Below are 13,701 nucleotides of genomic sequence, written 5' to 3' on the forward strand. Positions count from 1 at the left end.
TTTTTGGGGAATAGCAGATCTATTTATATTAGAAGGGATTAGGTACTTTTTTTTTTTTTTTTGGAGGCACAAATATTATTTATATATTTTTAAAAATATTATTTTTTTTATTTATTTTTTTATTGCTGGAACGGTAAAATCCTAAAAAAAAATGGCGTGGGGTCCCCCCTCCAAAGCATAACCAGCCTCGGGCTCTTCGAGCTGGTCCTGGTTCTAAAAATGCGGGGAAAAAATTGACAGGGGATCCCCCGTATTTTTAAAACCAGCACCGGGCTCTGCGCCTGGTGCTGGTGCCTAAAATACGGGGGACAAAAAGCGTAGGGGTCCCCCGTATTTTTAACACCAGCATCGGGCTCCACTAGCTGGACAGATAATGCCACAGCCGGGGGTCACTTTTATGCCGTGCCCTGCGGCCGTGGCATTAAATATCCAACTAGTCACCCCTGGCCGGGGTACCCTGGGGGAGTGGGGACCCCTTCAATCAAGGGGTCCCCCCCCCCAGCCACCCAAGGGCCAGGGGTGAAGCCCGAGGCTGTCCCCCCCCATCCAATGGGCTGCGGATGGGGGGGCTGATAGCCTTTTGTGATCATGAAAAGAATATTGTTTTTTCCAGCAGTACTACAAGTCCCAGCAAGCCTCCCCCGCAAGCTGGTACTTGGAGAACCACAAGTACCAGCATGCGGGAGAAAAACGGGCCCGCTGGTACCTGTAGTACTACTGGAAAAAAAATACCCAAATAAAAACAGGACACACACACCGTGAAAGTAAAACTTTATTTCATACGTCGACACACACATACTTACCTATGTTCACACGCCGACATCGGTCCTCTTCTCCATGTAGAATCCAGGGGTACCTGAAAATAAAAGTTCAATATACTCACCTCAGCCATGGTCCAGAGATAAATCCACGTACTTGTAGAAAAAAACAAAACGCAAATACACGACCAAACGGACTGAAAGGGGTCCCATGCTGACACATGAGACCCCTATCCCCGAATGCAGAGAGACCTGTCAGTGACAGCTGTCACAGAAAGGTCTCTAAAGCCAATCAGGAAGCGCAACTTCGTTGCGCTCATCTGATTGGCTCTGCGTGTCTGAGCAGACAGCGCATCGCACAGCCCAGTCCATTATATTCAATGGTGGGAACTTAGCGGCTAGCGGTGAGGTCACCCGCCGGTCAGCGGCTGACCGCGGGTTAACCCCACCGCTACCCGCAAAGTTCCCACCATTGAAAGTAATGGAGCGGCTTTGCGATGCGCTGTCACAGCACAGACAGCGCACAGCCAATCAGATGAGCGCCACGGAAGTAGCGCTTCCTGATTGGCTGAAGGGACTTCAGTGACAGGAGTCACGTGATGTCCCGGGATTCGGGAGAAAGGGGTCTGATGTGAAAGCATGGGACCCCTTTCTTAGTCCGGTATGGATCGGTGTTCGTTTTTTTGTTTTGCCAAGTACGTGGATTATCTCTGGACCTGGATGTACCTCTGGACGCTGGAAGGTGAGTATAATTTTTTCACAGGTACCTCGGATCGTCGGAGACCGTGGCAGTCGGCGTGTCAACATAGGTAAGTATGTGTGTGTCGGTAGTGTGTAATAAAGTTTTACTATCAAGGTGTGTGTGTACTGTTTTTATTTGGGTATTTTTTTTCCAGTAGTACTACAGGTACCAGCGGGCCCGTTTTTCTCCCGCATGCTGGTACTTGTGGTTCTCCAAGTACCAGCTTGCGGGGGAGGCTTGCTGGGACTTGTAGTACTACTGGAAAAAACAATATCTTTTTATTATCACAAAAGGCTATCAGCCCCCCCATCCGCAGCCCATTGGATGGGGGGGGGGGGGGGGCAGCCTCGGGCTTCACCCCTGGCCCTTGGGTGGCTGGGGGGACGACCCCTTGATTGTAGGGGTCCCCACTCCCCCAGGGTACCCCGGCCAGGGGTGACTAGTTGGATATTTAATGCCACGGCCGCAGGGCACGGCATAAAAGTGACCCCCGGCTGTGGCATTATCTGTCCAGCTAGTGGAGCCCGATGCTGGTGTTAAAAATACGGGGGACCCCTACTCTTTTTGTCCCCCGTAATTTTGGCACCAGCACCAGGCGCAGAGCCCGGTGCTGGTTTTAAAAATACGGGGGATCCCTGCCCAATTTTTCCCCTGCATTTTTAGAACCAGGACCAGCTCGAAGAGCCCGAGGCTGGTTATGCTTTGGAGGGGGGACCCCACGCCATTTTTTTTTACGGGTTTTTCCCCGTTTTTTAAAATCGCGGCAAAATCCGCCAAATCGGCCGATTTTCGCCCGCGATTCTGGCGAATCCGTTTTTCATTGAATATGGTGAATTTTGGAAGCCACCTTCCGGAATTCACCTGTCGAATTAAGTCGAATTAAAAAACGGCGAAAAATTGCCGCGATTCGCCGTGAATTGCATATACCCCTTAGTGTTTTCCCACAGTGTTCGTGTGCAAAAATATAGACCCAGATGACAGATAACCTGAAAGCCCTAAAGCCTTAGCAGAGGCTGAGTTGACAGTGCCTGCTGAAGAATGTGAGTGGCTGTTGCAGCTTTTGCGCCAAATTCAGATGCTGCGCACCCTTGTTTACTGACTACAGTGACCGACCCGGCGGAGGATATTAGAGCAGGACCCTGAGGCAAACTTTGCAGCTGCCTTGGACTTGGGTCAGCTGCGCAGATAGGAGGAGAATGGATGTGGCGTAGCATGCAGCCCTCTTTGTGTAAAGGGCCGCACGCTGTAGCTATGGCTAAAGCAGCATGCGGCCAGCCTAATAACTTGCCAGCCCAAACAGTGCCGTAAGTTCGTCCCAGTTGCCCGGAGGCAAGATAAATATTGGTGCTCCCCCCCCATATATAGATAAATATATGTATGTATATATATGAGTGTGTGTGTGTGTATGTTTGTCATAGCAGTGATACACTTAACTAGAACCCATGACCCACACGGAAGACAGACAACTTACTGATTAGGCTAGTTGCTCCAGCATAGAAAGCCTGCATATTCTAATTATATGAAGCTTCTTAGAATTGTCACACACTGTATAGATCTGCTCAGTCACAATGCTGATTACTTCTCTGACAAATATTTTACAGGTGTCATACCCAGGAATAGAACCCATGACCTATTACACTGGAAGCATGCACCTTACTGGTGGAGCTATTTGCTCCTGTACAGGAAGCATGAGAATTATAACTACATGAAGTTACTTGTAATTGTCAGAGAAGTGACTTCATATAGTTAGAATTCTTACACTGTCTATACAGGAGCAAATAGCTCCATCACTTAGGTATTAATCCTGGGTATGACACTTTTAAAATGTGCACCTATAATAAAGAGGGTGTGACTTGTAAGGTGCAGGGACTAGTGAGGTAGGGGAGTCGGCCACGGAAGAGATAGCAGTGGCAGTCAAATAACTCAATTGAATGGTGTCGCTGAAACGGAACAGGAGGAGAGTTGCCCCCCTACAGAGCAGGAGCCAGGCGGCAGCCAACTCCGTTGCCTCCCACAGTTATGACTCTGGGCCCAAATAATTTAATTTGGGACCGGACTAAACCACCAGACCATGGCACACCTGTAAGTGCTCAGCGGCACCCCAAGGTGCCGCTGCTCACAACCTGGGAAACACTGGTCTGACTATAAATTATCTAGTATATTCTATAAAATGATAACTAGAATTTGATTGGTTGCTATAAGCCTCTTTAGAAAGTTTGGTAAATCCCTGCCTTAGTACTAGTAAGTATGAAGAATACATCAATACCAGACATCAATGCTAAATGGGAGTAATGCTCCATGTAAGAGCTGTGGCTAAGCAGGCACAAATCAGTACGAGTGTATAATTACTATTAATGAACCAGACATGTCAGCAAGGGTAACACGAACGTTGATCTTACCTCTACATCTTTCCTTAATTTCTCGCGAAACATCTTTTTGTTGTTCTCATCGATGTATATTTTCTGACCATCATTTATGAAATCATTATCTTTGTAAGTTGGCAGCTCTTTGGCCTACAACAAAACATAAAACAAGCCTTATTTATTATACAGGTTGAGTATCCCTTATCCAAAACGCTTGGGACCAGAGGTATTTTGGATATCGGATTTTTCCGTATTTTGGAATAATTGCATACCATAATGAGATATCATGGCGATGGGACCCAAGTCTAAGCACAGAATGCATTTATGTTACATACACACCTTATATACATAGCCTGAAGGTCATTTTAGCCAATATTTTTAATAACTTTGTTTAATGCACAAAGTGTGTGTACATTCACACAATTCATTTATGTTTCATATACACCTTATACACACAGCCTGATGGTCATTTAATACAATATTTGTAATAACTTTGTGTTTTAAACAAAGTTTGAGTACATTGAGCCACAGAAAACAAAGATTTCACTATGTCACTCTCACTCAAAAAAGTCCGTATTTCGGAATATTCCGTATTTCGGAATATTTGGATATGGGATACTCAACCTGTATAGCAGCTACATATTACACACAGAGAACATTTAATCATTAGCCTCAGTCTTGAATAAATATGGATTATTTGTCCTGACTGTAAGGAGCACCTGTTGTCTACACGCAGTGCAGGGCGTCATTTGTGAGCAGATACAAGACGCATGAGACTGCAGCCCAAGGATCCACGGATATCACTATTATCAAATATACAGGGCCTCATTCTGAGTTGTATGTAATCCATGTGAGCGCACCTTCCACCTCTTCTGTATGGGTGTGCTATGGTGTGTCGACGGTCATAATGTCAACGGTGACCATTTCATCACTGACCACATTCATTATGTAGACAGTGATGAAATATCAGCATGTTAAAATGTCGACATATCATCCAGATGGCTGTTGCGGTTCCAGCAACATTTTCAGAGTCCCAGTGGTCACGTGACGTCACTTCCGGATCAGACCTTGGGATCCTGCATTATTCTCCCTTAAACCCTATATCTAGTGCCCAACCCTAACTGGCACAATGCATGTCAACATGGTCATTGTTGACTTATTGACTACATCCCCTTTCGTATGACTACACACCCAAAACACACCCCAAATCCTCGACACTCCTACAGAATGGGTCTTTATTACCGTCCAATTGCCACACAGAAATGCCCATTTACAGCCTTAGCGTCCACAGAGAAACGGCTGAGATGACTCAGAAATCGCTAGATGCGGCTACATTAGCAGTCCTGCGTGACGCAGAATCTGGGCTGTAGTTAATATTGGTTCAGCTCATCAAATTGTCTATAGGAGACAGGGGCACATTACAGAGCAATTAAAGCCACTATGGGGGGGGGGGAATGCAACTGGGCGCAAGCTTTAGAGCGCTAGTAAAACAACCTGCAGACCTTGTGCCCAGTTTTGGATTACTGCAGGTATGTGTGCTCCAGCTTCTCGCAGTATCCAATACATTTCAGCTCTAAAAATCCTGCAGTGCATGAAAAAATAAAAAGGTCTCCGCAGCTCCCAATGTTCTCCCATCCGTCTTTGCACTGGGGAAGGACCTACTGGGAGGTGAGGTGGCTGCTGGGAGATGTAGTTCTCCCTGCTGCTGCCTTTGGGGGTGGAGGGGAGAAGTAGAGGGTCACACACACACACACACACACACACACACACACACACATTACACTCACTACTGCTGCAGGAGTCCGGATCCCGTTGCAGGCGGAAGAAGACACCGCTTCAGAAGATGATTAATTGCTGACTAATTAAGCGAACTGGAAACTTCCAATTGGTTAATTAGTTGTTGGGGGATGGGGAAGTGCACAAGGGTGCCAGAGCAAGTCATTATTTTTAGGAAACATCCGACTTTAGGAGGTCTGGAGGTGCATGAAAAAAGATGCAATGATGTCTATACAAATCACTGCATCTCATTTCTCTCCTTTAATTGAATACGTGTCACAGGGTTTATAAACTTTCTCGCTCTTAACTGAATTCGCCCCAATGTGGCATTAATAGGTATGAAAGTCGGCTTATTAGTATCATTTACATAACTTGTGTGTTATGTATGAAAGTCGGCTTATTAGTATCATTTACATAACTTGTGTGTTATGTATGAAAGTCGGCTTATTAGTATCATTTACATAACTTGTGTGTTTATACCTAGCAGAAGACTGCCATATCTGTATACTAAGAAAAGCAGAAGTTGCTGATAGCACACTCTTCTCGGAGAGCCTGTTCCAGGTCGCTGATGTCTATTAAATAATAGACTAAGCAGCTGGGGGTGTGCTCTGGGCTTCCCTTGTATAAATGTTACTTGTATGTCTGAATCTCCGTGCAGCCCAGATTAGAGTAGGAATTCTTTTCGGGTATTTCCTTTAATTTGGCAATACCTGGTAAAGGAAGACTAACCTCTGGCGCTACTGAATAGTGTTCAAAAGAATAATAATAATAATAATAATAATAATAATAATAATAATAAAACTAAAGTTTATCCTTCTGTGCAAAAAATTGTCCTGTTATGAATTCATAGATATGTCAATCATATATTAATACATTAAAGTAAACAGTATATAATGAGTATGATGAATAAATGAATTAGGATAAAAGATTGTTTAATAAGCTAATCGTTATGTGTTAAAAATATAATACAGTGTTTAAATATACCATAATAAATGAGCGCGCTCTCAATGACTAGTTAATAACATTCAATATAGTTGATGCAGTTAATACAATGTGCTTAATACATAAGAGAGAATGGTCTTCAATTATGCATGTATGATAGATCGTTATGCAAAAAGGTGGAAGTCCTGCAAAATGTCCGCAAAGATCCGTTTTCAATGCTCCCCGCTTTGTGGGGCTTTTTAGTTCGGTAGCTTACGCTAAAGATGCAGAGCGCTTAGGATATGTTTGATTGAAAGAGCGCTTACGTGTCTTCACCCCGTACGGGGCTAGGGAGTCAGTTTCTTTTGCATCCAGTGAGCTGTTGGTGTTTTCTTCCTCGGAGCCGCGATGTGTTACAGGCGCCTGTAACCCTGATCCTCGTGGTGTTCTTTTGCCGGCGTCTTCCAGGAGGTCAGGATCTCCGGATCTCGGATGAATAGGGGGCGTGGACCAACAGCTCACTGGATGCAAAAAGCCCCACAAAGCGGGGAGCATTGAAAACGGACATTTTGCAGGACTTCCACCTTTTTGCATAACGATCTATCATACATGCATAATTGGAGACCATTCTCTCTTATGTATTAAGTGCATCAACTATATTGAATGTTATTAACTAGTCATTGAGAGCGCGCTCATTTATTATGGTATATTTAAACACTATTATATTTTTAACAAATAACGATTAGCTTATTAAACAATCTTTTATCCTAATTAATTTATTCATCATACTCATTATATACTGTTTACTTAAATAATAGACTACCCTGTCACAAGCAATGTATGCAGCAACACAGGTTTTGACTTAATTAATTTAAAAAAAAATGAGGTTAACTATTTTAATTTTCTGGTGCTTAGTTTCACTTTAACAAAATATGGGTCTTCTTAACTTACCGTATTCATTATTTTTTAACATGAAACAAAATGGTAATATAAGAAATGTACATTATTTTGTTTTCAAAGTCATTATGTACAGTAATCTAACGTCCATTTCTTTCTCTCATGCGCAGCTGATGTATGTACGGTTCTCTTCACCCTTGGTTACAGGGGGACACTGAAGAGCCTAATGGTTTTGACTTGAGGACGGCGGCGCAGGGTAATTTTGGAATAGGTACAGCGACACGCAGCGATCGAAATAAAACAATATTTGTCTGAAAGCCATGGAACGGCAATAAAATGCATTTAGTGAGATGCACAATCTCCGAGGAATGTGGCCTGTCTATAATCATTTTTTTCTCTCCCTTTCTTCCATTTTCAGTTCCCCACAGAGCAGCTGACTTCTTACGTCCTGGCACAGTGCCCAGACTGTCAGTACTAAAAAGTAAGCTGAACTATAACCACTAATTTTATACCATATTGGAGCGGCACCTCCTCTCTGAAAAGACAGGCCACCAGGGAGCTAAGTATTTCCTCTCATGCCGGGGAGAAGACTAATCTGTCTGAGCAATGGGCTCCTGAGTGATGTCCTCTCAATAAACAATGAATCTTCTGAGGGAAGGAAAAAGTCAAAACAGATGCAAGAATGTGACAACCGCTGGAGGTCACCTGAGATGAAGTGGAAGATGGCTGACGTAGGACGTCCTCTGACACACGCAGCTATAAATACACAGTGCAAAGTGGCACATTATTCTTAGATGTTTATAAAAATTGGTTAGAAAAGGATCCTGTAACCCATAGTAGCAATATATTTGATTTCATGTTGTAAACTAGAAAGACAGCTGGGGCATAAGCAAACGCAAGGGCGTTTCCGGTTGCCCAGAAACACCCCTCCTTTCGGCCAGCACAAATTATGACAGCAATAGTATATAAGACGATTACTAGAGCTGCTGACACAACATGCAGTGTAAGGGACCGAGCGGAGTTGCTGCACATGTCCAGAGGTAGCAGCTACTTCTACCAAGTTTGCTGTGTGTGTGTGTGGCTCTGAGACCTTAATCACTACACTGGACTAGAGAGTTGCTGCCAGGAAGAAGAGACAGGAGCCTTTTCATGAGGGGGAGGAAGTGTGCTTAGAAAATGCAGTACTGGTTCTATCATGTTTGTGTATTTATTTATTATAGGATGTTTAACCTTTTCCTGACCACTTAGGTACTAATGTGGACCCCAGTATCCTCTAGGACGTAAGAGAAATATGTTTGATACAGCCTATACCATAGACTATAATGTTAAATATTAATACTGTATTCCATACAGTATCCAATGTATAAAAAGACCAATGTGTACATTGATGTCCAGGGTCGGTACTAGGTTCTTCAACCGTTCCTCCAGACTACCACGCTTACTCTTATGTTCCAGAGGAACATTTCGTGAGAGATTGAGGATTGCATTTGGAAACCCCCCTCTAGAAATCCTGCGTTTGCCACTGAGCTAGGGGTCAATTCAATTACTGGTGATTTGCTGCACTGCTTGCGATGTGCGGTTGTGACAGAGTTAGAACTCGGACAATGGCACTCTAAAATAACCCTTTGTTAATAACCCCCAAATTGCAGCCCCATATGGATGAGTCTTAAAATACATGATTTTGGGGCTCCTGTAAGGGTGGCATAGGCATACACTAAATCACAGGCATCGCTTGTTGACTAGAACTACAATCCAACTGTGTATAATGGTTCCCAACATCTTCGTCCTGTGCACCAAGCATTTCTAAGTGAGCCAAGTGAATAATGACTGTATGTGAGAATATTTTTGTTGAATGCAGAAAACTGTCCTGATTGCTGTATTTTGGAATGCACCCAAGAATGGGCGTTACCCACTTTGTCACATGACATATTTTGAAGCTGTTCCAGGATAAATGTATATTACTCAATAGCAAAACACAAATATATAGGAGCATTACCAAACACAAATTTCTACAAGTGTTCATAAGTCATCCTGCTGTTTGTGTATATGACAGTGGTTCCCAAACTTTTTGAATGACAGCACCCTAGAGTATCACAGCACCCCTATGGCCACAAGCGGGCTGATGCAGAAGGAAAATGGCGGTGTACACCACTCAGAAGATACTGTACCAGCACAATAATATTTTATAAAAATAATATAATTTTGCACATATACAGAGCGGTACAGATCTTACAATTCTGCATGGGCAGCAAATGTTTACTACTGGTCAAAACCATCAGTGGGAGAGCCACAGATATTTTGGGTAAATCCCAGTCTCCTGACAGAGTTGGCCAGTTACCCTATAAAGTGGGCACACCGGAGGCCCCTCATCTTAGCCCCGCGCTGTAAAATGCCGCAAATCGTGACTTCAAACATCCCCCCAGCTGTGAAATGCAGTAACTTGTGTCTTTGAACCGTGTGGGGGGTGACTGATGATGGGTAGCCTTACACCAGCTGTGCTTGAATCATGCCTTTGAAAAGTGGGGAACAGGACCACTCCCCCCCTCCTTACCTCCCATTGAAAAGAGCTGCCCCTTCTGGGAGAATTCAGGTGCATTTTACACCTGCTTTATACTAAATGCAAAAGACTCATTTCCTAACAGGCATATCAACGTTATATGTTGACGTACTAGTTTACACTGGCTGCGATTGTGTGACTGCGCCATTAGTGATAGCTACCTATGTGACTGAGCCCCTTCACACTCTCCTTCCCGGTCTCTGGTGCGGAGTCTACATACAATTAGAATGCCTCGAACTCTGCATTCTCAAAGCTGCTTGTGCTCAGTTTCTGATCATGCCAGTGTACTATGCTAAACTATGTATTACATAACAATATATCAAAGCACCTTCCAGTTTACACACCAACGCAACAAATACACCAAAAAAAATGTATATAAATATTAGAGATGAGCAGGTGCGGTTCCTCGGAATCCGAACCCTCCCAAACTTCACCCATTTTACACGGGTCCGAGGCAGACTCGGATCCTCCCGCCTTGCTCGGTTAACCCGAGCGCGCCCGAACGTCATCATCCCGCTGTCGGATTCTCGCGAGATTCGTATTCTATATAAGGAGCCGTGCGTCGCCGCCATTTTCACTCGTGCATTGGAGATGATAGGGAGAGGACGTGTGCAGCGTTCTCTCAGTTGTGTTCAGTGTGCTGCAAATATCTGTGCTCAGTGTGCTGCAAATATCTGTGCTCAGTGTGCTTGCAAATATCTGTGCTCAGTGTGCTGAAAATATCTACGTTCTCTGCCTGAAAAACGCTCCATATCTGTGCTGCATTGTAGTATATAGTAGGAGGACATTGCAGAATTTTGCTGACCAGTGACCACCGGTATTATATCAGTACGGTACAGTAGTCCACTGCTCTACCTATCTCTGTGTCGTCATGTATACTATCCATCCATACCTGTGGTGCATTTTAGTTGTTGTGCGCAGTAGTAGGAGGACAGTGCATAATTTTGCAGACCACCAGTATATAATATATAGCAGTACGGTACAGTAGTCCACTGCTCTACCAACCTCTGTGTCGTCATGTATACTATCCATCCATACCTGTGGTGCATTTTAGTTGTTGTGCGCAGTAGTAGGAGGACAGTGCATAATTTTGCTGACCACCAGTATATAATATATAGCAGTACGGTACAGTAGTCCACTGCTCTACCTACCTCTGTGTCGTCCAGTATACTATTACTATTATTATTACCAGTTATTTATATAGCGCACACATATTCCGCAGCGCTTTACAGAGAATATTTTGCCCATTCACATCAGTCCCTGCCCCAATGGAGCTTACAATCTATATTCCCTACCACATGTACACACAGACACATTCATGCTAGTGTTAATTTTGTTGGGAGCCAATTAACCTACCAGTATATTTTTGGACTGTGGGAGGAAACCGGAGTACCCGGAGGAAACACACGCAAGTACGGGGAGAATATACAAACTCCGCACAGTTAGGGCCATGGTGGGAATCGAACCCATGACCTCAGTGCTGTGAGGCAGTAATGCTAACCATTACACCATCCGTACTGCCCCATACTATCCATCCATACCTGTGGTGCATTTTAGTTGTTGTGCGCAGTAGTAGGAGGACAGTGCATAATTTTGCTGACCACTAGTATATAATATATAGCAGTACGGTACAATAGTCCACTGCTCTACCTACCTCTGTGTCGTCCAGTATACTATCCATCCATACCTGTGGTGCATTTTAGTTGTTGTGCGCAGTAGTAGGAGGACAGTGCATAATTTTGCTGACCACCAGTATATAATATATAGCAGTACGGTACAGTAGTCCACTGCTCTATCTACCTCTGTGTCGTCCAGTATACTATCCATCCATACCTGTGGTGCATTTTAGTTGTTGTGCGCAGTAGTAGGAGGACAGTGCATAATTTTGCTGACCACCAGTATATAATATATAGCAGTACGGTACAGTAGTCCACTGCTCTACCTACCTCTGTGTCGTCAAGTATACTATCCATCCATACCTGTGGTGCATTTTAGTTGTTGTGCGCAGTAGGAGGACAGTGCATAATTTTGCTGACCACCAGTATATAATATATAGCAGTACGGTACAGTAGTCCACTGCTCTACCTACCTCTGTGTCGTCAAGTATACTATCCATCCATACCTGTGGTGCATTTTAGTTGTTGTGCGCAGTAGTAGGAGGACAGTGCATAATTTTGCTGACCACCAGTATATAATATATAGCAGTACGGTACAGTAGGCCATTGCTATTGATATATTACTGGCATATAATTCCACACATTAAAAAATGGAGAACAAAAATGTGGAGGGTAAAATAGGGAAAGATCAAGATCCACTTCCACCTCGTGCTGAAGCTGCTGCCACTAGTCATGGCCGAGACGATGAAATGCCATCAACGTCGTCTGCCAAGGCCGATGCCCAATGTCATAGTAGAGAGCATGTAAAATCCAAAAAACAAAAGTTCAGTAAAATGACCCAAAAATCTAAATTAAAAGCGTCTGAGGAGAAGCGTAAACTTGCCAATATGCCATTTACGACATGGAGTGGCAAGGAACGGCTGAGGCACTCTCCTATGTTCCTCATGACTAGTGGGTCAGCTTCACATGAGGATGGAAGCACTCATCCTCCCACTAGAAAAATGAAAAGACTAAAGCTGGCAAAAGCACAGCAAAGAACTGTGCGTTCTTCTAAATCACAAATCCCCAAGGAGAGTCCAATTGTGTCGGTTGCGATGCCTGACCTTCCCAACACTGGACGGGAAGAAGTGGCGCCTTCCACCATTTGCACACCCCCTGCAAGTGTTGGAAGGAGCACCCGCAGTCCAGTTCCTGATAGTCAAATTGAAGATGTCACTGTTGAAGTACACCAGGATGAGGATATGGGTGTTGGTAGCGCTGAGGAGGAAATTGACAAGGAGGATTCTGATGGTGAGGTGGTTTGTTTAAGTCAGGCACCCGGGGAGACACCTGTTGTCCATGGGACGAATATGGCCATTGACATGCCTGGTCAAATTACAAAAAAAATCACCTCGTCGGTGTGGAATTATTTTAACAGAAATGCGGACAACATTTGTCAAGCAGTGTGTTGCCTTTGTCAAGCTGTAATAAGTAGGGGTAAGGACGTTAACCACCTAGGAACATCCTCCCTTATACGTCACCTGGAGCGCATTCATCAGAAGTCATTGACAAGTTCAAAAACTTTGGGTGACAGCGGAAGCAGTCCACTGACAACTAAATCCCTTCCTCTTGTAACCAATCTCCTGCAAACCACACCACCAACTCCCTCAGTGTCAATTTCCTCCTTAGACAGGAACGCCAATAGTCTTGCAGGCCATGTCACTGTCAAGTCTGACGAGTCCTCTCCTGCCTGGGATTCCTCCGATGCATCCTTGAGTGTAACGCCTACTGCTGCTGGCGCTGCTGTTGTTGCTGCTGGGAGTCGATCGTCATCCCAGAGGGGAAGTTGGAAGACCACTTGTACTACTTCCAGTAAGCAATTGACTGTCCAACAGTCCTTTGCGAGGAAGATGAAATATCACAGCAGTCATCCTGCTGCAAAGCGGATAACTCAGGCCTTGGCAGCCTGGGCGGTGTTAAACGTGTTTCCGGTATCCACCGTTAATTCACAGGAAACTAGAGATTTGCTTGAGGTACTGTGTCCCCAGTACCAAATACCATCTAGGTTCCTTTTCTCTAGGCAGGCGATACC

At 44.3% G+C, this 13,701-nt stretch overlaps 1 protein-coding gene across 4 annotated transcripts in view; it reads right to left on the minus strand.

Annotated features, from left to right (window-relative positions):
- LOC134927318 (phosphatidylinositol 5-phosphate 4-kinase type-2 alpha) overlaps positions 1 to 13,701 on the minus strand; it is a 261,728-nt gene that overhangs the window by 15,784 nt on the left and 232,243 nt on the right. For all 4 annotated transcript variants that reach the window (XM_063921582.1, XM_063921581.1, XM_063921583.1 and 1 more), the window contains one exon: positions 3,900 to 4,013. In XM_063921582.1, the coding sequence (XP_063777652.1) occupies positions 3,900 to 4,013 (114 nt within the window). The remainder of the gene's footprint in view (positions 1 to 3,899; positions 4,014 to 13,701) is intronic.

This window comes from Pseudophryne corroboree, chromosome 5 (genome assembly GCF_028390025.1).
Source record: "Pseudophryne corroboree isolate aPseCor3 chromosome 5, aPseCor3.hap2, whole genome shotgun sequence".
Taxonomy (NCBI): domain Eukaryota; kingdom Metazoa; phylum Chordata; class Amphibia; order Anura; family Myobatrachidae; genus Pseudophryne; species Pseudophryne corroboree.